Genomic DNA, 24,085 nt, shown 5'->3' with positions numbered 1-24,085 from the left:
ATCGATCTATCGGAGATCGATTTATTGCGTCTCGTCTAGATGCGATAAATCGATCCCCGAACGCGCTCCCTGTCGACTCTGGAACTCCACCAGAGCAAGAGATGGAAGCGGAGTTGACGGGGGAGCTGCGGCCGTCGATCCCGCGCCGTGAGGATGCGAGGTAAATCGATCTAAGATACGTCAACTTCAGCCACGCTATTCTCATAGCTGAAGTTGCATATCTTAGATCAATCCCCTCCCCCCCCCCCCAGTGTAGACCAGCTCTCAGGCCATTGAGGAGAAACTAAATGTTTTTTTGCATCGGTCTTCATGGCTGAGGATGTGAGGGAGATTCCCAAACTTGAGCCATTCTTTTTAGGCGACAGATCCAAGGAACTGGCCCAGATTTAGGTATCATTAGAGGAGGTTTTGGAACAAATTGATACATTAAACAGCAATAAGTCACCAGGACCAGATGGTATTCACCTAAGAGGTCTGAAGGAACTCAAAAGTGAAATTGTAGAACTACTAACTGTAGTCTGTAACCTATCATTTAAATCAGCTTCTGTACCAGATGACTGGAGGATAGCTAATGTGATGGCAATTTTTAAAAAGGACTCCAGAGGTGATCCTGGCAATTACAGGCTTGTAAATCTGACTTCAGTACTGGGCAAACTGGTTGAAACTATAATAAAGAACAATATTGTCAGACATATAGATGAACATAATTTGTTGCAGAAGAGTCAATATGGTTTTAGTAAAGGGAAATCATGCTTCACCAATATACTAGAATTCTTTGAGGGGGTCAACAAGCATATGGACCAAGGGGATCCAGTGGATAGAGTGTACTTAGATTTTCAGAAAGCCTTTGACAAAGTCCCTCACCAAAGGCTCTTACGCAAAGTAAGCTGCCATAGGATAAGAGGGAAGGTGCTCTCATGGATTGGTAACTGGTTAAAAGATAGGAAACGAAGGGTAGGTATAAACGGTCAGTTTTCAGAATGGAGAGAGGTAAATAGTGGTGTCCCCCAGGAGTCTGTTCTGGGCCAGTCCTATTCATAAATGATCTGGAAGAAGGGGTAAACAGTGAGGTGGCAAAATTTGCAGATGATACAAAATTACTATCTGTATCTGAGTATCTGAGTGTCTGTAGCAGGGACAGTTTGTCAGTTTGACCGTGTGCTTGATTGTTTGAAAAGTGTGAATTGGGAGTGCTTTGTTCCAGGTATGCCTTGAGTAGGCCTGATTGTTATAAAAAGGCAGCCAGTTGCGAACCAGCTGAGCAGCAAACAGCAAAGAGACTAACAGAGGGAGTTTGACTGGGAGTTCACCTGGGGAGAGCCCACTGAGGCTTTCATCTTGCAGCCTTCTCTGAGTAGTTACTGCAACAGCTGAGGAAGCTCTTAGAAGAAAGGTAATATGGATGGTGAGCGATCGGCTGTTGTGACCTGCACAGGATGTGCCATGTTTATCTTTCTTCCACAGGACAGAAGCGACTTTGTCTGTACAAAGTGAAAGCTGTTCTCCATATTGGAAGAGAATGTTCAAGGTCTGGAGAAACAAGTATCAACCCTGCGTTGCATAAGAGAAAAAGGAATATTTCCTGGACAGATGTCAGGATATGCTTCTACGGGCACAACATTCTGAAGAATCAGAGCAGGCTGGGCAGTGGGGACAGAAGGACGGTGAGGAAAATTAGCAGCATGTGACCTCCAGAAGAAGAAAGAGGAGCGTCCATGTACCAGCAATGCAGATAGAGGTGAGCAACCATTTTCATGTTCTCTCCACAGGTACTAATGCGGAGAGTGGACTAGATGACATATCTGAAGGATGGGAGCAGAAGGAGACTCTGCCAATTGGAAGGCATGAGATGCACTGTCTTAGGGATGGGGGTTGCATGACCACCACTCCCAAGAGAAGGAGGTGGGTGGTGGTAGTCGGGGACTCTCTCCTAAGGAGGCCTGAGTCATCTCTCTACCGTCCTGACCGGGAAAACCGAGGAGTGTGCTGCTTGCCAGGAGCTAGGATTCACGATGTGACGGAGAGACTGCTGAGACTCATCAAGCCCTTGGATCACTACTTCTTCCTGCTTCTCCACGTGGGCACCAAGAATGACCTTGAGCGGATCACTGCAGACTACGTGGCTCTGGGAAGAAGGATAAAGGAGTTTGAGGTGCAAGTGGTGTTCTCGTCCATCCTCCCTGTGGAAGGAAAAGGACCAGGTAGAGAAGGTCGAATCGTGGAAGTCAACAAATGGCTACACAGGTGGTGTCAGAGAGAAGGCTTTCAATTCTTTGACCATGGGATGGTGTTCCAAGAAGGAGTGCTAGGTAGAGATGGGCTCCGCCTAACGAAGAGAGGGAAGAGCATCTTTGCAAGCATGCTGGCTAACCTAGTGAGGAGGGCTTTAAACTAGGTTCACTGGGGGAAGGAGACCAAAGCCCTGAGGTAAGTGAGGAAGTGGGATATCAGGAGGAAGCACGAGCAGGAGAGTGCAAGAGGGGAGGACTCCTGCCTCATACTGAGAAATCAGGACGATCAGCGAGTTATCTTAAGTGCCTATACGCAAATGCAAGAAGCCTGGTAAACAAGCAGGGAGAACTGGAAGTCCTGGCACGGTCAGGGAACTATGATGTGATTGGAATAACAGAGACTTGGTGGGATAACTCACATGACTGGAGCACTGTCGTGGATGGATATAAACTGTTGAGGAAGGACAGGCAGGGCAGAAAAGGTGGGGGAATTGCATTGTATGTAAGAGAGCAGTATGACTGCTCAGAGCTCCAGTATGGAACTGCAGAAAAACCTGAGAATCTCTGGATTAAGTTTAGAAGTGTGAGCAACAAGGGTGACGTCATGGTGGGAGTCTGCTATAGACCACCATATCAGGGGGATAAGGTGGAAATGCCCTGGTTCTCATGGGGGATGTCAATCACCCCAATATCTGCTGGGAGAGCAATACAGCAGTGCATAGACAATCCAGGAAGTTTTTGGAAAGTGTAGGGGACAATTTCCTGGTGCAAGTGCTAGAGGAACCAAATCAAGTGCATACAAATTGGCTGTTGCCTCCGCCAAACTCTGTCCTCCTGCAGCCTGTGCTCTTCCCTCCAAGTTCAATGCAGCTTGCTACAGGTGCCCAAAGGGACTTGCAGGATCAAGGTGTTTGTCCATTCACGTGTCAGAATCTGGTGGTACAAAGTCACAAATACTCTTAATCACCAGATTCAAACAATGTTGTTTTGAAATGAGAGCGACTTCTGCAACTACATTCAGCTCACTAAGGAAAAGTGTATCAACCATTTGCTAGTGTACTTTTACGTGCACTTCCCATCACATGGATTTGGGTCAGAAATGGACCAGTACTGACTTGAAGGTGCCTTTTAGCCCCTGCTTTGGTGATGGAAACAAAAACAATGTGGACCAAAATCTCCTCTTCCAATACCAATGTGCGGGGGTAAGTGAAATAATCTTGCACTTTAGCTTTTGTCAGCTGAATGTCAGGAATTGGTCCTGCTTTGAGCAGGGGGTTGGACTAGATGACCTCTTGAGGTCCCTTCCAACCCTGATATTCTATGATTCTATGAATGTGTAGTTTATATTACTACTTTGTCAAGTTATTGTACCCTTAACAAGATCTCTAGTATGTTTTACAGCAAAACATTTTAATTCTGCATTCTTACTCAACACTGGATTCTCAAACACAATGCATTACATATCCTAGGACAACTTTAGAAAAGTGTGGGGAGAGAATACATTCTCCAGAGTTTGTCATTCTTGAGACATTCTTCAAAAAAGTGTTAACTGAAGTTTTGTTGGTTGTCCTTCAAAAACTGAAGATGATATGTCACTTTTGCTGGCTGTTCATAAAAATAAAACGTACAGCAGAAAATAAAAATGTTTTCCCATTGAAAATATACCTTTACATGTTATGTTAAAATCATTTTACAAATTCACAGTTAAAAACAATCATGCTGCCATATACGTAAATCCACACAAATATTTCAGTTCAAGTGATTCAGAGGAACTAATGAATAAATAGTTCCATCACTGGTTTTAGAAGCTGGAGTACAATGGCCATTTCTCATATGGGAATTATGGACAGATGAGGAAGTCTCTGTTCTATAAATTTGGGCTTGCATTTCGCAGCAACCAAACTTGCTCAGTAAAATGAAGAAATCTCTGCGGAAGGTCTTTGTGAAAATTGCATACAAGAAAGGATTGGCACATGAATTGATAGGGTAGAACAAAACCAGGAGGATCTTGGATTTGGACACAGTGATGAGAGGAAGCTTGAGTGATGCCGATATTGCAAAAAAAGATATTGGTGCCATGCACAGAAAATCGGTGAAGATCAGTATAGCCATGCGCTTGGCAATTTTGGTGTCACTGTTTGAAGAGATGACATTAGGGTTTCTCACTGTAAAGTAGATGCAGATGTAACAGGTACAGATGATCATAAATGCAAGAACATTCAGTACTAAAAGGAATATGATATAAGCCTGGGAAAGGGGTGTTTCTATATCCATGGGCAAGCAAATGCTGACTTTCATGTAGCTGCTGACTCCAAATATGGGAAGAAGGGCCACAGTGAAGGCAAACATCCAACCAAAAATCATAATAACCATGGCGTGCCGAAATCGAACCTTGCGGTCCAGTTGCATGGCATAGGTGATTGTATGCCATCTTTCCAGAGTGATCACAGTCAGTGTGTAAACTGAAAGTTCGCTCGCAAACACAGTGAAAAACCCTGCAGCACTGCATCCCGCACCAGTTTGCCAGTCTATGGCATAGTTGTAATACTGGCTTTTGGTCTGTATATCTACAGATGCAATCAACAACAGATAGATGCCTATACAAAGGTCTGCAAATGCAAGATTGCACATTAGAAACCGAGGGACAGTGAGTTTATATTGACTGCTTATTAAAATAACCAATACAGTGATGTTCCCAGTGATAGCTAGAATGTTGATAAACCATATCAGGACTCTGAGAATATTGTATCCCATGATATCTTCACAAGGATTGAAGGCATCAGGCTTAGGAGAGCAAGCCACATGTACTACTTCATTACATAAGCCGTAGTCAAAGTCAAATTCATTTTCTAGTGAGTCAAAACCTATGTAGTTGGAAATGTAATCCTCAGCTGCAGATCTTCTGTGCACCCTGTCCGCAGGCTGCTCATCAGCATCTTGCATGACATCAGATTTATTACATATTGGATGCAATGCAAAACTGGAATGGAAGAACAGAATATAGTTAGTGCCTAAAACATATAGCAGAAGAAATACAATAAGTAAGGTTTCAGAGTAGCAGCCATGTTAGTCTATATCTGCAAAAAGAACAGGAGTACTTGTGGCACCTTAGAGACTAACAAATTTATTTGAGCATAAGCTTTCATGGGCTACAGCCCACTTCATCAGATGCAACAGGATGAAGTAGGCTGTAGCCCATGAAAGCTTATGCTCAAATAAATTTGTTAGTCTCTAAGGTGCCACAAGTACTCCTGTTCTTTTTACAATAAATAAGAGATATCATGCAGTTCCCATTAACAACTCTGCACCTCTTATTAACTGATTATTTCATAGACTCTAGGACTGGAAGGGACCTCGAGAGGTCATCGAGTCCAGTCCCCTGCCCTCATGGCAGGACCAAATACTGTCTAGACCATCCCTGATAGACATTTATCTAACCTACTCTTAAATATCTCCAGAGATGGAGATTCCACAACCTCCCTAGGCAATTTATTTCAGTTTTTAACCACCCTGACAGTTAGGAACTTTTTCCTAATGTCCAACCTAAACCTCCCTTGCTGCAGTTTAAGCCCATTACTTCTTGTTCTATCTTTAGGGGCTAAGATGAACAAGTTTTCTCCCACCTCCTTATGACACCCTTTTAGATACCTGAAGACTGCTATCATGTCCCCTCTCAGTCTTCTCTTTTCCAAACTAAACAAACCCAATTCTTTCAGCCTTCCTTCATAGGTCATGTTCTCTAGACCTTTAATCATTTTTGTTGCTCTTCTCTGGACCCTCTCCAATTTCTCCACATCTTTCTTGAAATGCGGTACCCAGAACTGGACACAATACTCCAGTTGAGGCCTAATCAGTGCAGAGTAGAGCGGAAGAATGACTTCTCGTGTCTTGCTCACAACACACCTGTTAATGCATCTCAGAATCATGTTTGCTTTTTTTGCAACAGCATCACACTGTTGACTCATAATTAGCTTGTGGTCCACTATAACCCCTAGATCCCTTTCTGCCATATTCCTTCCTAGACAGTCTCTTCCCATTCTGTATGTATGAAACTGATTGTTACTTCCTAAGTGAAGTACTTTGCATTTGTCTTTATTAAACTTCATCCTGTTTACCTCAGACCATTTCTCCACTTTGTCCAGATCATTTTGAATGTTGACCCTATCCTCCAAAGCAGTTGCAATCCCTCCTAGTTTGGTATCATCTGCAAACTTAATAAGCGTACTTTTTATGCCAATATCTAAGTCATTGGTCAAGATTTGAGGCCCCAGTCCTACAAATCTTATACACATGCTTAACTTTAGAGAGATGATTAATCCCATTGGTTTCAATGAGATTACTGTCATGCATAAAGTTAAGCACATGTATAAGGGTTTGCAGAGTCAGGGTCTATAGGTGCTAAAGTATAGCTTGAGGTGAAATCACATAAATAATGACAAAATATCATTGCAAAACATACAGCTGGTTGAAAAATGGGAGAGGGCAGGGAGAATGCAAAAAAAAAAATTAGAATGTTTTAATTTTTCACTGAAATTTTCCAATCATCACTTTTTATGCAAAGGGACTGAAATATGTATTCTCTTCCGAGAATTTGGTGTGGATCTCAAGAAACAAACCAAGGAAGCAAAGGGGTAGGGAGGGTGTATAATGGTCCAAAAGAGGGTGCCAAAAGTTGACAAATGAGACAAGATGCTCCAGATAAGCAAATTACATTCACTGCCATCTTTTCCTCAATTTATGCAGACTTGACCAGCACAATTAATTACAGGTAAATTACTTCCTATGCTTACAGATAGCAGATTTTCATGTCTGCTAGTAAATCATGTTGCTTGTATTTTCTGAATACTACTGAATATAAAACTTGTTCTAGCACCCAGTAAGATTATTTATGTGGTTAAACACATTGCTGAATCAGATCCCTAGATATCCCCATTAAAGTAGAATCATAGAATCATAGAATATCAGGGTTGGAAGAGACCTCAGGAGGTCATCTAGTCCAACCCCCTGCTCAAAGCAGGACCAATTCCCAACTAAATCATCCCAGCCAGGGCTTTGTCAAGCCTGACCTTAAAAACCTCTAAGGAAGGAGATTCCACCACCTCCCTAGGTAACCCAGTCCAATGCTTCACCACCCTCCTAGTGAAAAAGTTTTTCCTAATATCCAACCTAAACCTCCCCCACTGCAACTTGAGACCATTACTCCTTGTTCTGTCATCTGGTACCACTGAGAACAGTCTATATCCATCTTCTTTGGAACCCCCTTTCAGGTAGTTGAAAGCAGCTATCAAATCCCCCCTCATTCTTCTCTTCTGCAGACTAAACAATCCGTTCCCTCAGCCTCTCCTCGTAAGTCATGTGCTCCAGCCCCCTAATCATTTTTGTTGCCCTCTGCTGGACTCTTTCCAATTTTTCCACGTCCTTCTTATAGTGTGGGGCCCAAAACTGGACACAGTACTCCAGATGAGGCCTCACCAATGTCGAATAGAGGGGAACGATCACGTCCCTCGATCTGCTGGCAATGCCCCTACTTATACAGCCCCAAATGCCGTTAGACTTCTTGGCAGCAAGGGCACACTGTTGACTCATATCCAGCTTCTCATCCACTGTAACCCTTTGGTCCTTTTCTGCAGAACTGCTTCCTAGCCATTCGGTCCCTAGTCTGTAACAGTGAATGGGATTCTTCCCATTCCCCAGTACATGTTACTGTTCTACTGATGAATTAGCAAGTCTTCCTTTATTTATACAATTCATCAATCTGCTTTCCTTGTCTCAAAATATATTCTGAATCCACTCCAGAGACTTATCAGTACAGTAATATTCTGTTAATTATTTAGGTAACAGTAGATGAAATCTAAGAAAGAGTATGGAAAAATGTAAGAATGTGGGCTCAGTTATCAGTCTGTCTCAACACACAGATACACAATTTCATCTTATGGTTCTTTTCACAACAAGATGGGCAAAATTTGAAGAATGCTGTGCAAACAACATTCAAATTACATGATTTCATGCTGGCCTTTGAGGAGGGTTTCATCAACCAAGTATTTGAATCCAGATTTAAACATACTGTCCTGAAGAATCCTTTTTTTTTGGTTATATATTATATTGCAAGGGATCCATTCTAGTTTCCAGTGTGAAAGAGGGGGCACATGTTAGCTCTCCAATTTAATCCCCCCCCCCAAAAAAACAAAAACGTATTTAGCATGAAAAAAAGATCAAATAAAACTGCCAGTCACTCTGTAAGACTGGAATCACAGACAATTACAGTATTTCATGGTAAAGACTGAGGGTAAAAAGTTCAAAGTGCCTATTGACCTTCGCAATTAAGTATCATTTTCAAAAGTGACTTAGGGAGCCGCTAAGGGTCCTAATGGGACTTAGGAACTTAAGTCACTTAGGCATTTTTGAAAAAAAAATTACCCCGTGTCTGGAATTATTTTCTGTACTTTTTCATCACTGCAGTGCCATAGAGTAACTGTTAATTTTAGTTATTTTTCATGGTAATTAAAAATCTGCTTTTTTAAAGGAAAGGGATTTGAATCGTTCTCTGAAGTTGCTCTTCCTAAAGTATTCAGGGGCATTTCCATAGTGAAATAGTTTATAATGTCAACAATATCTTGAAAACTTATCTATAATTACAAATCAGTAATTTTCCCTTGCACAGTACCAATCATAGCTACCTGTTCTTGTGCGATGAAGAGCAAGAGTAAGTTTCTCTTAGAATACACAGGATGCCTTAAAGGAACTTGAATTGAGGCACAGTCAGATTAAGTAACTTGCTCAAGGTCACAAAAGCCAGCATCAGAACTAGGATTAGAACTCAGAAGTTTTGTACTTAAATTTGGCTCCTGCCAACATAAGTGTCTCTCTATGTCCATTTAGTAACACCACCTTCCTGAGTGCCAGTGTAGATACTGTGTTTCTTATGCTGACTGTTATTGGTCTTCAGGAACCATCTCATAATGCCTCACACTGACAATACAATCAATACAAGTGCTCCTGGTGGGACACACACCGCTGACACAAGGACCCAAGTGTGCACACACACACAAGTGATTTAATAACTGCGATGGCTGTAAGTTAGGTCAACATAATTTCATAGTGTAGGCAATTTCAAATGTAAGAAGAAAGTCATATCATCATGATTCTTTTAGATAGAAGCTAATCTTTATGTCAAAACAATCAAAACGATGGCTGAAGTTCCTGCTGGGAATTGTCAGCTTCAGGGACACATAGACAGGAGGAAATTATTTTTTGAATCACAGATGAACGATGGCCTCCAACACAGCCTGCAAAGCAAACTTTATACAAGTTAGTATAAAATGTAGTGTATCTTTTATTAGATCAACATCAGACTTTTTAGTATTATGATTTTATAGACCAATGTTATAGCCATAAGCTCTCAAAAAATTAGATCTTAGGGCCAGAGCTTATGGGCCAACTGAGCCATGTGTTGTGCAAGACCAGGGAGCTTGAGTGGGAAGGACAAAGCTGACTTTAATTCATCTTTACAAGTCCTGGATCCTGAGGCTGATCCATTTTTGACCAGATCCCCTACACAAGTTAGAACAGCCACAGGGTCCTGTAACTTACATTGGTTGCCCATCACCCCAAACGGGTTCTTCTGGGAGCCAGGGATCACTGACATGTAGGGGTGCTTTGCTGTGAGAGAGGATAGTGTAGGAGCCACTGTGGCAGCTTTCACCACCTAAAGATTCTCCAGTAGAGCAGATTCCTCAGAAAGTTGCTTAACTGCTGTTAGGGTAGTTTTGAATCACTGGAGCAGCCAGATGGGGCTGAGGATCTGACCCTGAACATCCTCTGAGGGTTCTTGTGTGACAACCATAAGGCTCAAACATCCTTAAAAATGGATATTCCAGGTTATCAGGTAGATAATTTTTATTCTCCCTGACAAATCACATCCTAGATCTAATCTTGAAAGGAGAAATAATAGTATAGGGATAATGTATGATGAAGTCAAGCGACACCAGTACTCTCATGATGATGATGAATAATCTCTCTTCCACTTATCAAGTGTAGTCCTTGATCAAACAATCATCACAGTGGGATTGAATATGTCATTAAGGACTCTTCAAAACAATTGAACAGTCTTGAGTACACACAGAGCTTGTGTCAGACACAGAAAATGCTTTGACATGGAAGCAGGTGTATCTACTACATCCTATACCCTATATCTAAGCTAATGTGCATGCAAAAGATTTTGAGGTTCAGATTCAAAGTATATCACTACTTTCCTGAATTAAAACCTTTCTGTTATTTCAATATAAGGATGGGACTTCAATAGAATCCTTTCTCCATGTTGTCTCTACTTGAATGACTTGCTCCAGATAAGCTTTTCTTGACTTCTCAGTAGCTTAATTAAAAATAAACAATTTGGAGAAAGTTTTGAAAATTAATGTTGTGCTCCATTTTTTGAAAGAGGGAATGGAGTCTAGAAAGAAGCTAATGCCACTATCCACATACCTTAGATATAGGCCTGGTCTACACTGCAGGGTTAGGTTGATGGAAGCTGCCTTGCATCAACCTACCTGTGGAAGTGTCTTTATTTAAATTTGGTTCCTGCTGATGTCAGTGCCTCTCTGTGCTGATTTATACTGTGTCTACACTATGGAGTTAAGTCGATATAAGTTACATTACACTGATGATCATAAGCCACTTTAATTACATCGGATGTGCACGCCCACAAAATGCTCCTTGTGTCAATGGAGTTGTTGCTCTTGCATCAACAGAGAAAGTGTTGCATCGTGGGTAACTATTTCACTGTGCCACTCACCACCCTCTGCTGCTGGGAGCTGTGGGAATGGATTGTGGTGCATTATGGGTGCATTAGCGTGGATTCTGAACTGCTGACCAGTCTGGTGATGAGCATGATGAACACCATGTGACTGGTCCTGAAGTATTTCATGAGCTCTGAATCAAAAAATGAATCAGTAGTGCCTGCCCTACTGTGTACATTTGAAAGAAATAATTCAAGATTGCTGCTGGCATTCAGAGAGTAGCTGCACATGGTGGACTGTCAGTACTGGGCTCAGGAAACAAGCACCGAATGATGGTATCACAGTGTGATGCATGTATGGGATGATGAGCAGTGGCTGTAGAACTTTTGGATGTGCAAATGCACCATCCTGGACCTGTGTGCAGAGCTTGCCCCAGCACTGCAGTGCAAGGACACCAGAATGAGAGCTGCTTCACTGTGGAAAAATAAGTAGTGATCGCTGTGTGGAAGCTGGCAACTCTGGTGTCAGTCACGAATCAGTTAGGAGTTGGAAAGTACATTGTGGGGGCTATGGTGATGCAGGGCCATTAATCACCTCCTGCTATGAAGGACTGTGACTTTGGGTAATGTGCAGGAAATAAAAGATGGCATTGAGGCAATCGGATTCCCAAACTGCGGCTGGGTGACAGATGGAATGCATACCCAATTTTGGCCCCAAACCATCTTGCAATGGAGTACATCAACCAGAAGGGTTACTTCTCCATGGTCTTGCAGGCACTGTTGGATCACCCGGGCCATTTCACTGATGTCCATGCAGGGTGGTCAGGGAACATGCATGTGTGCATCTTTAGGAACACTGGACTGTATAGAAATCTGCATGCTGGGACTTTATTTCCAGACGGACATTCAAATTGGGGATGCGGAAATGCCCATAGTGATCCTTGGAGACCCTGCATACGCCTTCCTCCCATGGCTCATGAAGCTTTACATCAGGAACCTAGATAGCAGCAAGGAGTGCTTCAACAACAGGCTCAACAGGTGCTGAATGATCGTTGAATGTGCCTTTGGCAGATTATAAGGTCACTAGCCCTGCCTTTTTGGCAGGTTAGACCTCAATGAGGAAAATATTCGACTGGTCATAGCAGCCTGCTATTTTCTGAATAACATTTGCGAAGTGAAGAAGGAAAAGTTTCCCCAGGGGTGAAGCGCTGAGGTAGATTGGGTGGCTGCTGATTTTGAGCAGCCAGATACCATGGCAATTAGAGGGGCACAGCGGGAGACTATTAGAATTAGGAAGGCTTTGAAGGAGCATTTTGACAATTATTCCCAGTAATGTGTCTTTATGTGATGCATTCAGCCAGGCAATGTTTGCTTGCTCCCTTGAATGACCCCTGTAGTGCCTGCTTCCTGAGCATTAATTGTACTGAGCAAATATTCCTGCCTATAGCCACTGTGTTTGAACGTCAACACCAACTAACATGTGTATGACACAAATAAAGACTCATTTTATTTCAAAGACTAAAGTTTAATAGCAGGATAATACACAAATATTTTATCAAACAGGGGACGTGGTAATGAGGAAAAGTCTCTCGGTTATTGTTCTCACAGCTGCTTGTAACTCCAGCTTTCATTGTGAAACCAGTCCCTAGGGGTGGAGTGCACAGAGTACTGCAAGGGACTGGAAACATGTGAGGAATGTGGTGGGAGGAGTTTGAGGAGGGCATAGAATCATCTAGTCCAACCCCCTGTTCAAAGCAGGATCAATCCCCAACTAAATCATCCCAGACAGGGCTTTGTCAAGCCTGATCTTAAAAACCTCTAAGGAAGGAGATCCCACCACCTCCCTAGGTAACCCATTCCAGTCCTTCACCACCCTCCTGGTGAAAAAGTTTTTCCTAATATCCAACCTAAACCTCCCGCACTGCAACTTGAGACCATTACTCCTTGTTCTGTCATCTGGTACCACTGACAACAGTCTAGATCAGTGATTCTCAAACTTCTATACTGGTGATCTCTTTCACACAGCAAGCCTCTGAGTGCGACCCCCCCTAGATAAATTAAAAATACTTTTTTATGTATTTAACACCATTATAAATGCTGAAGGCAGAGTGGAGTTTGGGGTGGAGGCTGACAGCTCGTGACACCTCATGTAATAACCTCATGACCCCCTGGGGGGTCTCGACCCCCAGTTTGAGAACCCCTGGTCTAGATCCATCCTCTTTGGAATCCCCTTTCAGGTAGTTGAAAGCAGCTATCAAATCCCCCCTCATTCTTCTCTTCTGCAGACTAAACAATCCCAGTTCCCTCAGCCTCTCCTCATAAGACATGTGCTCCAGCCCCCTAATCATTTTTGTTGCCCTCCACTGGACTCTTTCCAATTTTTCCATATCCTTTTTGTAGTGTGGGGCCCAAAACTGGACACAGTACTCCAGATGAGGCCTCACCAATGCAGAATAGAGGGGAATGATCACGTCCCTCGATCTGCTGGCAATGCCCCTACTTATACAGCCCAAAATGCTGTTAGCCTCCTTGGCAACAAGGGCACACTGTCGACTCATATCCAGTTTCTTTTCCACTGTAACCCCTAGGTCCTTCTCTGCAGAACTGCTGCCTATCCATTTGGTCTCTAGTCTGTAGCACTGCATGGGATTCTTCTGTCCTAAGTTCAGGACTGCTCTTGACCTTGTTGAACCTCATCAGATTTCTTTTGGTCCAATCCTCTAATTTGTCTAGGTCCCTCTGTATCCTATCCCTACCCTCCAGCGTATCTACCACTTCTCCCAGTTTAGTGTCATCTGCAAACTTGTTGAGGATGCAGTCCATGCTGTCCTCCAGATCATTAATGAAGATATTGAACAAAACTGGCCCCAGGACCGACCCTTGGGGCACTCTGCTTGATACCGGCTGCCAAGTAGACATGGAGCCATTGATCACTACCTGTTGAGCCCGACGATCTAGCCAGCTTTCGATCCACCTTATAGTCCATTCATCCAGCCCATACTTCTTTAACTTGCCAGCAAGAATACTGTGGGAGACCGTATCAAAAGCTTTGCTAAAGTCAAGGAATAACACGTCCACTGCTTTCCCCTCATCCATAGAGCCAGTTATCTCATCATTGAAGGCAATTAGTTTAGTCAGACATGACTTGTCCTTGGTGAATCCATGCTGACTGTTCCTGATCAGTTTCCTCTCCTCTAAGTGCTTCATAACTGATTCCTTGAGGACCCGCTCCATGATTTTTCCAGGGACTGAGGTGAGGCTGACTGGCCTGTAGTTCCCCGGATCCTCCTTCTTCCCTTTTTTAAAGATTGGCACTACATTAGCCTTTTTCCAGTCATCTGGGACCTCACCCCATTGCCATGAGTTTTCAAAGATAATGGACAATGGCTCTGCAATCACATCTGCCAACTTCGTTAGCACCCTCGGATACAGCGCCCAATGGACTTGTGCTCGTCCAGTTTTTCTAAATAGTCCTAAACCACTTCTTTCTCCACAGAAGGCTGGTCAACTCCTCCCCATACTGTACTGCCCAGTGCTGAAGTCTGGGAGCTGACCTTGTTCATGAAGAGAGAGGCAAAAAAAAGCACTGAGTACATTAGCTTTTTCCACATCCTTTGTCACTAGATTGCCTCCCTCATTCAGTAAGAGGCCCACACTTTCCTTTACCTTCTTCTTGTTGCTAACATACCTGAAGAAACCCTTCTTGTTATTCTAATATCTTTTGCTAGCTGCAACTCCAAGTGTGATTTCACTGATTTCACTCCTGCATGCCTGAGCAATATTTTTATACTCCTACCTGGTCATTTGTCTAATCTTCCACTTCTTGTAAGCTTCTTTTTTGTGTTTAAGATCAGCAAAGATTTCACTGTTAAGCCAAGCTGCTCGCCTGCCATATTTACTATTCTTTCTACACATCAGGATGGTTTGTTTCTGCAACCTCAATAAGGATTCTTTAAAATACATGGAACAGAGTTCTGTATTGGGTGCACGGCGAGTCATGCACGGATGTGCTAAGACTGCAGCATCATGAGGGACTTGAGCACCTCTGTCTGGCTCTCCTTTCCAGGCTATCCAGCCTGAGTCTTTCATTGATTGTATCCCTCCAAGTTCTTGTTTCACTATCTGCTGCATCTGTTGACTGCAGCAGTTTGCAAAACATATCCTCCTTACTTCTCCTGGTTCGCTGCCTTATCTGGTTGAGGCACTCCACCGGTGTGTTGGACTGGGTCCTCAGGGATACATCTGCAGAAGCCAAAGATACAATGAACAAAGACAGTATTGTGGGATCTCTCACAGCTGTGAATCACAAAAGTTAAACACACCCCTTTCTCATTGTCCCTTTGCTAGCACACAGCTTGGTCAGAGTTGGAAATATGGTGAGTTTGGTTGGGGGGGGGGAGAGTTGGGAAGGGGGAATGGGCAAGAAGGGACAAAGGGTTGTTTGCAAAGAGGGACACTACACAAGCCTAGGGAGAGTATTCTGAATATTGGCACCCTTTTCCAGGTGCCAATTAGGGTAATCAAACCCAATATTTCACTCTTGAGGGAACCCAGAATGCAAAGGTGCATCTCCTGCATGTGTGCAGCTTCTGACCAGGTCTGTATGCTGCTCACCTGTGTGCTGCTTTGGTCCCTGCAGAAATATTTGCTGGTTGCCATGACAAAGTTTCCTTCAGGGAAGAAACAAGGCAGCTCTGCCAACGGACCTTTGGCAGTGGATTGCAGAATACCTATAGGAAAGTTTCCTAGATATCACTATGGAGGATTCCCAAGACATCCCAGGGTACTTTTCCACCAAGGCCCACTGCATAGCTGCATAGGCTTATTTGTTAATTTCTGTTCCTTATCCCTCCTTTACCATATAACAAAGTACATGGGAGCTCAATCTCCTCTCACCATGCAGTATCAAAGCAAAATGCTTACCAGAGCTCGCATCCCCTGCTTCATGTACACCAGAGCTGGACTGCTGGGACTGGCTAGACCCCTCCGGAGTCAAAAAGAGGTCCTGATGCACCGTGCCACTGAACGGCCCTGTCATGTGTTCCACATCCTCCTCCAACTCGATTTCCTCATCTACCACTTTGTCCTTGGGGTTGACTCCACTGGCCGCTACCTCTAGTCCCCCCAAAGTGTCCACAGGGCTCTTGGCCATCAAGATTGGGTCACTTTCAAAGATGGCATGCAGTTCCTTGTAGAAGCACCATGTCTTCGGCACCGCACCAGAACAATGGTTGGCCTCCCTTGCCTTCTGGTATGCCTGCCTCAGCTCCTTGATCTTAGCACAATACTGCTGTGTGTCCCTTTTATGCCCCTTCTCTTGTATCCCACTAGCAATGAGCCTGTAGATATCAAATTTCCTACAGCTTGAGTGAAGCTGTGACTGCACAGCCTCCTCTTTCCACAGACCCAGCAGATCCAACAGCTCCGGTGTATTCCAGGTGAGAGCGCATCCACTGCTGAAAGCTGGCATGGTTAGCTGGGAAGATGCTGTGTGAACTGTCCATGCTGAGCAAACAGGAAGATGAATTTTTAAAATTCCCGGGCCTTTAAATGGGGGAGGGGCACATGGCTGTGTACTTTCAGGGCAGCGATTTCAAACTGCTGACCAGAGTGGTCATGATGAGCATTGTGGAACACCTCCTGGAGGCTAATTAGAGTGAAATAAGCAAGTGTACTATTTACACTAACACTGCATCGATCAAACTTCATCGCAAAAAGCTCTACACCTCTCATTGACTTGGTTTTATTTTGTTGGTGTAGCAGGAGAGTTAAATCAGTGGGAGGAGCATTGTAGTCTGTACACCTCCACTGTTTTGTTGACGAAAGCTGACTTTTGTCCAAAAAACTGTGTAGTGTAGACAAAGGCCTTAATAGCACTACCTTCCTGAGGTGATACGAAGGGTTTTGAGCTGCTTTCTTTTGTTTCCAAGCACAGCACTCAAAAAAAACCAAAAACAAAAAACTGCTTTGCCACCATTAACTGAAAAGGGGAAAAATCAAAATAGGGTGGCAACAATAGACCATAACAGTAAGAGTTAATAAATTCGGTAACTCCTCACTTAACATCGTCCCGGTTAATGTTTCGTTGTTACGTTACTGATCAATTAGAGAACATGATCGTTTAAAGTTGTGCAATGCTCCCTTATAACATCGTTTGGTAGCCACCTGTTTTGTCCACTGCTTGCAGAAAGAGCAGCCCATTGGAGCTAGCTGGCGGGGTCTTGGAACCAGGGTGGACCAGCAGCCCCCCTATCAGCTCTCCTAAGTTCCCTGTGCGGTAGCTGCCCAGCAGGCTATCAATTGCCGGGCAGTTCAGCTGTCCCTTCCCCCACTGCCGTGTGTTGCTCCTGCCCTCTGCCTTGGAGCTGCTCCCATGAGCCTCCTGCTTGCTGCGCAGGGAGGTGGGGGAAGAGGGGCGCTAATATCAGGGTGTCCTCCTCCCCCCCACTCCTGCACCCCATCTCCACAGAGTGGGGGGGCGGGGACATGACAGGGATCAGGGCGGAGGGAGTTTGCTGGGAGTAGCTGCTGTCTCAACTTGCTGATCTACTTAAAAAGGCAGTGTACTTAGAGTGCGGTCAGCATACTTAAAGGGGCAATGCACGTCTCTCTCTCTCTCTCTCTCTCTCACACACACATACACACACACACACACACACACACACACACACACACACACAGTGGCTGTCTCTGTCTCTCTCTGCCATGCTGTGTCTTTTCCGTCCATTGTTGCTGCCTTGTAGAGTGTGATGCTACATTCACAACATGTTAACCCTTGATGGCTCAGCTTAGTGCTAGTTCATCATTTAGCAGACGGCATTCCCTGGGAAATATCCACCCTCTTCCACCCTCTGACTCCACCACCTCAACCAAGCTTAAAAAATTTCCCTGGAACCTAACCTCCCCTATTTACATTAATTCTTATAGGGAAATTGGATTCGCTTAACATTGTTTCTATTAAAGTAGCATTTTTTTCAGGACTATAACTACAACATTAAGTGATGAATTACTGTAAGTATATATTAAAGAAATAAGGTGATGATTTATAGTTTTATAAGTCTGGTAATTTTAAGGGTGCAGTCAATGTTGACATACAGCCAAGGACAGTGAGCTGGTAGCTTTAAACAGTTCTGCCAATGACTGGTGTGTTGGTAGGCAGGGTGTGGACTGAGGTTAGGTAATGGTCACTCCAAAACCTGAAGGGAGGGGTCAGTCAGGCATGGTGCAGGTTTTCAATGAGGTCCGGCTTTGATTGACAGATGAGTTCAGTGGCTGTGATTGGTTCATAAGAACAGACCAATCAGGGAAGGCTTAAAGATGACTGGTGGATGGGTCAAAGCCAAAACTCCCACTAACTTCAATGGGTTCAGAATTTCACCCTGTTGTCTCTCTGGCTGCCTCTCACAAAAGGTTAGAAAGTTGTCTCCCCTGCATGGGCTTCAATGTGGCTCTTGAAGGGCCCACCCCAGCAAAGCCCATTGGGCCTTATGGAATGCACTGCAACTAACTAATGTTAATGCAGGCATGACCATTTACAGTAGCAGATTATCTGGCCCCTAATACGTACTTTGCTCTCAGTATATACAAATGTTTTTGTATTATAAATACTTGGGGAAAAACTCCATACCTAGCTTTAATCTCTTTTCCATGGATTAAATTTAATTATTTGATTCACCATCAACAGTCAGAAATGCAAAGAAAAATGAAATTACTCACATTTGTCTTTTCCAATTTGTGAATGCACAGCAATGGCTAGGATAGGTGAGGTTAGCTTCAATCAGTGCAACAAAGTTCTCTAAGGCAGGCAGCTTTTTTAAATTGTAGGTAGATCGTGCTCTTAGCTTCTTAATATTTTCTAATCCATAGGCAGGCAGGAAACTGATTCTTGTCTTTGAAATATCCCTTTAAGACATATAATACTCTCAGCAAAGAGGTAAATTAACAACCCTCTCCCACCCCTCAATTTAGAGACATTTTTGGCTCCTGCACATTATAAGAGACTAGTGATCGGAAAGAAGCTGTCTGGACAGCCACATTGAAAACAGGATCAGAGGATGATGTTGTACTTTCTCATTTCGTTCATCTGATGTCTGCCTCGGAAAGATTCTAAAAATCACTGATGTGAAACCAAATAAGAGAAGATTTGGACAGGTACAGACATCAAAGACAGTCATGGCTTGGTCTTTGAAGGGGGAAAAGCATTCTTAACAAATAGGATTAATTTCCTTGAGATAGTGACAATAAGGGTCAACAAATGTGAAACAAAAGACCATATAACTGGGCTTCAAGAAGGCTTGCAACAGAGCAGTGCATAAAAAAGAATGAAAGAAACTGCTTATAACATTAGAAAGCAGCTATTGATGGTGAAATTCTAGCCTGGATAAAAAAAATTGCTTTAGTAACCAAAGTTGAAATATACCAGCACAAATCAGATGGAAGGAAAATGCTAAGAAGGGAAGATCAGTAGCGGACATTAAGTCCAGTCTTTTTGAAACTATAAAACAATGAAAAGGAGGAGAAAACAAACACAAAAGTGTGCCTGCTTGTAGATGATGAAAAAATGATTTAGTGGGTCAGTACCAAAGAAAAAAAGAGAGACTGGGCTTAAAGTGGGAGACCCGAGCTGATGTTCATTGAAGACTATTGTTGAGTATTATAGATTCATTAAAAATAGAAGACAAATAATCTACATTCTCTAGTAGCAGTAAAGTATCTGGTACATAACAACTGAAAACCATTAGCTCTTTGTGAGGCAAGGTTTAGGAAATACTGAAATGCACCAATCAGTGAGGAAGATTATTATGGCACTATAAAAAGGGCTGATGAAATCACACCTGAATTATTATTATGGACAATCCTGGACACCTTATTATGGGAAGGAAAATGAGGAACTGGAACAAAATGCAGAAAGCAACAGATAGGTACATGGGGGGTAGCAACTATGTGGAAAAGTTGGGAAAATTAAGGGCTTGTCTATACTTACGCGCTGGTTCGGCGGCAGGCAATCGAACTTCTGGGTTCGATTTATCGCGTCTAGTCTGGACGTGATAAATCGAACTCAGAAGTGCTCCCCGTTGACTCCGGTAATCCTGCTCGCCGCCAGGAGTACGCGGAGTCAACGGGGGAGCCTGCCTGCCGGGTCTGGACCGCGGTAAGTTCGAACTAAGGTACGTCGACTTCAGCTACGTTATTCACATTACAGAAGGTGCAAATAAATGTATTTATGTGGAAGGCAGTTACTTGTGAAATGGACTATCAAAGGTAGTGATGGAGGCTACAACTATAAAGTTATTATAAAAAGAACTAGACAGGCAATGAGAGGGAAAATATCCTGCGATGCAAACACAAAATCCTTCCTTGTGCTTCACAGATACTGGAAGGAGGCCAGTGGTCCTTCACCTGCTGTCAAGGAGCAGTGCAGGATTTCTCCCCAGTGTTCTAGAGAGTTATAATTGGCATAACATATCTCATATGGGGCACTGTTTACTAATGAGGGGGCATGCCCGGCTGGGCCATCTGCCTACTGTATATGCTGTGTCCATCAACATGGGAAAGCAGGGGAGCATGCTGCTTCCTTTAACAATAGCAGTAAAATGAACCAAGCAATATGTTGCCCAATCCTTCCTGCAGGCAGATATGTGCCCCACATTGTTATGTTCTCTGTCTTGTGTTAGCAAAGAAAAGAGCTTGCCCTAATGAAGTAGATGAGCTGACCTAATTTGGAAGCATAGCTTTTCTCCATCCTCAATACATTCAGTCTCTATTTCATTGATAACTTTCCTATATCATGGCAATATTTCATTTGATATAAATTACACAATAGGCACAAGTTATTTTTATTATGAGATACATCTAGTGGCCACTTTCAGTAGTAGTACATTCAGTAGTTGGGGAGATCAAATGTCAATAATAAGTTTCATACAATTGGTGTGAATGACATTCACATTTAGAGTCCAATAATCTGATGTGGGGCTCCCTCAGTCTCTCCTATTGAAGTTGTTCCACTTTAATTAAATAATTGGGCCTGAGAAAGCATGATCATTCCATAGTTTAGTGGTTAGAGCACTCATGGGAGATGTTTCAAATCAATTCTTCCACTCCCAGTTCCCAGGTGAGACGCCTACCACTGTGCTAAAAATTATAAGGGAGGGCCTTCCCCTTCCCAGCTGTTCTGTGAAGTTGCCTCAGGTGCCTGACCTGGTAGGTGGCATATAAGCATGCCTACCTGAGTGACCCCCACATGCAAGTTAGGTGGCTGAATTGTTATCTTCTCTTGTTTGTGAATCGCTCCTTGAGTGAGGCAGCAGTGAGCATGCCCAGAGGCAAAACCATGGATGCTTAGGAAACTTTTATTGCAAACATTTAAGGGTGAGTTTAGGAGCCTACAGGATTAGGTGGCACCCAAGTGTGAGTTTTGTGGATCACAGTAGTGCCTAAAAACCTATCCAGAGAGCATATGGTGACTAATCAATTGGAATAGATAGCTACTGTCCTGTTACTGTTTGCCTGCAGACCTTAAGAGGACCATTGGGGCAGCTCTGCATCAGGCTTAGGCTTTGTTTACACTGGCACCCCCCTAAATGACAAAAGTTTTAATGATGAAAAGGACCATTGGGGAAGCTCTGCATCAGGCTTAGGCTTTGTCTACACTGGCACCCCCCTAAATGACAAAAGTTTTAATGACGAAAAGCGCTGGTGTGGCCAGTGCTTCGTCGGTAGGAGCCATGCTCCCAGAGATGAAGCTACCACCCCTCATTGGAAGTGGAGCTCTCTCCTGGCAATAAAGAGCGACTACACAACACACCTTACAATGGCGTGGCTGCAGCAGCATAACCGCATGATTATAAGGTGTGCAGTGTAAGCATAGTCTTAGTAGGCCTGTCAGGACTCAGGAGCCAATGTAGAAATTGCAGGAATAGTGTGCCTGGGCTCCTGTACAATTGTCCCTTCCCCCTTGGTTTCTTATTAGGCTCAGCAAAACCTGATGAAAGAAATAGTGCTGTCAGCTGATTATCCTTTTCAGACCTAAATAAGATTACCCCACCCCACCTTCAGGATTGTAGTTAGGGATTGGGGTAAGGCGTAAGAGGGGAGTATGTGATTGATCTATGGCTCACAGAGAGGTAGGGATTGGGATACTCCTCAAGAGCCTCCTGTGACTCATCGACCTGGTAGCAACAAAGCTTCACTGCTAATGCCATGAATTGGTGAATGTTGATGCTGGAATCATTCAACTGGAAATAAAGTGCACATTTTTAACAGTAAGGATGATTATCCATTGGAACTTACTTAAGGATGTGGGGGATTATCTATCACTTGAAGTTTTTAAATCAAGATTGGATGTATTTTTAAAAGTTATGCTCTAAGGCAACCAGACATTATGGGCTTGATGCCGGGATTACTGGGTGAAATTCTATGGCCTGTGTATACAGGAGCTCAAATTAGATGATCACAGTGGTCCCTTCTGATCTTAACATCTATGACGCTATGAACCTTTTACATTATTTCAATATTTTGAGATGTAAGATACAAGGAGATGCTAATTGCCAACTAGTTACTGGTTCAGGAAGAACAAGAGATAAGACAATTAGATGTACCATCTAATAAAATATTGCAGTCTGCACCACAAATTTGATATGAGCAATTCTGTTTTTCCCAGCATAGATATTATTACAGGTCAATCATTTCCATAAGTGAAAACACATTTCTGGTGTACACTATGGTGACAGATGACTGGAAGACCTTTCTTTCATGATTCTCAGTCAGGATAAAAAGGCAACATACCATCCATATAACTGTGGATGCATTATTAATAGAACAGAATAATTCCTATACAAATAATTCAGTGTCTGAATTTGAACTATCAAATGAATCCGAACTACAGCCAAATCAATTTGATAAACCATCAGAATATGATTGTATTGGCTCCAGCTTGCAAAGGCAATGCATTATCTTTTCCCCAAAGAAAGAGCAATTGTGTTGGTGCTAAGAAGATGCTTCAATAAGAAGTTTATCCAAAGGTTAAATGCATGTATAGGGACTGGTAGCTATCCAATGTTAAAAGTGGGAGGAAAAAATATGGAGGAACTCCTAAGGTAGTGCTTTATACTAGGTCTTCATTGAGCATCCCAGCATGGAGGGAGGGCATGGCAAGCACAGATATAAGCACTACAGAAGAGTTCTTATCTGATTCTGAAGTTAAATGTACTATTTTTCTCTCTCATTTTTATGTTTTCTAGCCACACTAAAATCTTTTCTGACACTGAAATAATAAAATGTCCTTCCCCCAATTTTAAGGGCAGCTGCTGCTAATATGGGCTAGGGGAGGGCACAAGGAGCTTGGCAGCACCCATGAGCATTGCCAGCTAGAATTGCAGCCCTCACACCCTGCTTCACTCACTCGAGTAACCCATGCCTCTCTCCTACCAGCCCGAGGCATGCTGGATGTGAGCGCTGAGGGAAGAGAGATAGATACATAGATGGGCTGGTGCTGAAAAAGGAATCATGCACCTTCTGTTGCTGCTCACATGAAATTGTGAATAGAAGCATGAGCAACGGCTCACACTTGCAAATAAGTCTCAGATCTGTACTAAACCTGGGCTTGAGATAATGTTACCAGCTGCCCTCTGCTACCAAGTGTCAGCCATGTATATGACAATTAATAATATAAAGTGTTACAATAAGAAGTAAAAGCAGTTGAGCACAGTGTTTTAGGGGGCAAACAAAGGGTTGATAAAACGGTGAGTACTGCTGCTGGACACTTGATGACAGCTTTGCGGTTGCAGAAAATTTAGAAGAAGTGCATTGTTAAATGCATTAAAAAGAATGGACAGAGATCTATGAGAATTCTCACTGCTATGGAACCTTTCTGCATGGATTACTTTCCCCTAAATAACATGTGCAGAGAAGAAAAGATTAGTGAAATTGTGCAAGGTATGATTTTCAGCTTTAGATATAGGCTCCAAAGATGTAAGGGTAGATTCTCAGCTGGTTCAAGTTGTCCAAGCTCCACTGAAGTTAACGGATTAGGACAATGTCCAATAGCTGAGGATCTCCCCACTTTGGATTGGATCAAAACAACAAAGGAAAATAAGTACTGTCGCCTTTTGCATAAAGTGCA

At 43.2% G+C, this 24,085-nt stretch overlaps 1 protein-coding gene across 2 annotated transcripts in view; it reads right to left on the bottom strand.

Moving 5' to 3' along the window:
• Positions 1-3,624: 3,624 nt before the first annotated feature.
• The window catches only part of FSHR (follicle stimulating hormone receptor), a 174,944-nt gene continuing 154,483 nt past the window's right edge, over positions 3,625-24,085 (bottom strand). For both annotated transcript variants that reach the window (XM_065590726.1, XM_065590725.1), the window contains exons 9-10: positions 18,682-18,867; positions 3,625-5,211 (exon numbers count right to left, since the gene is read on the bottom strand). In XM_065590726.1, the coding sequence (XP_065446798.1) occupies positions 3,981-5,211; positions 18,682-18,867 (1,417 nt within the window). In that variant the 3' untranslated portion in view covers positions 3,625-3,980. The remainder of the gene's footprint in view (positions 5,212-18,681; positions 18,868-24,085) is intronic.

Source organism: Chrysemys picta, chromosome 3 (genome assembly GCF_011386835.1).
Source record: "Chrysemys picta bellii isolate R12L10 chromosome 3, ASM1138683v2, whole genome shotgun sequence".
NCBI classification, from domain to species: domain Eukaryota; kingdom Metazoa; phylum Chordata; order Testudines; family Emydidae; genus Chrysemys; species Chrysemys picta.
The sequence above is the reverse complement of the archived record's forward strand: the minus strand, read 5'-3'. Positions and strand labels throughout refer to the sequence as shown.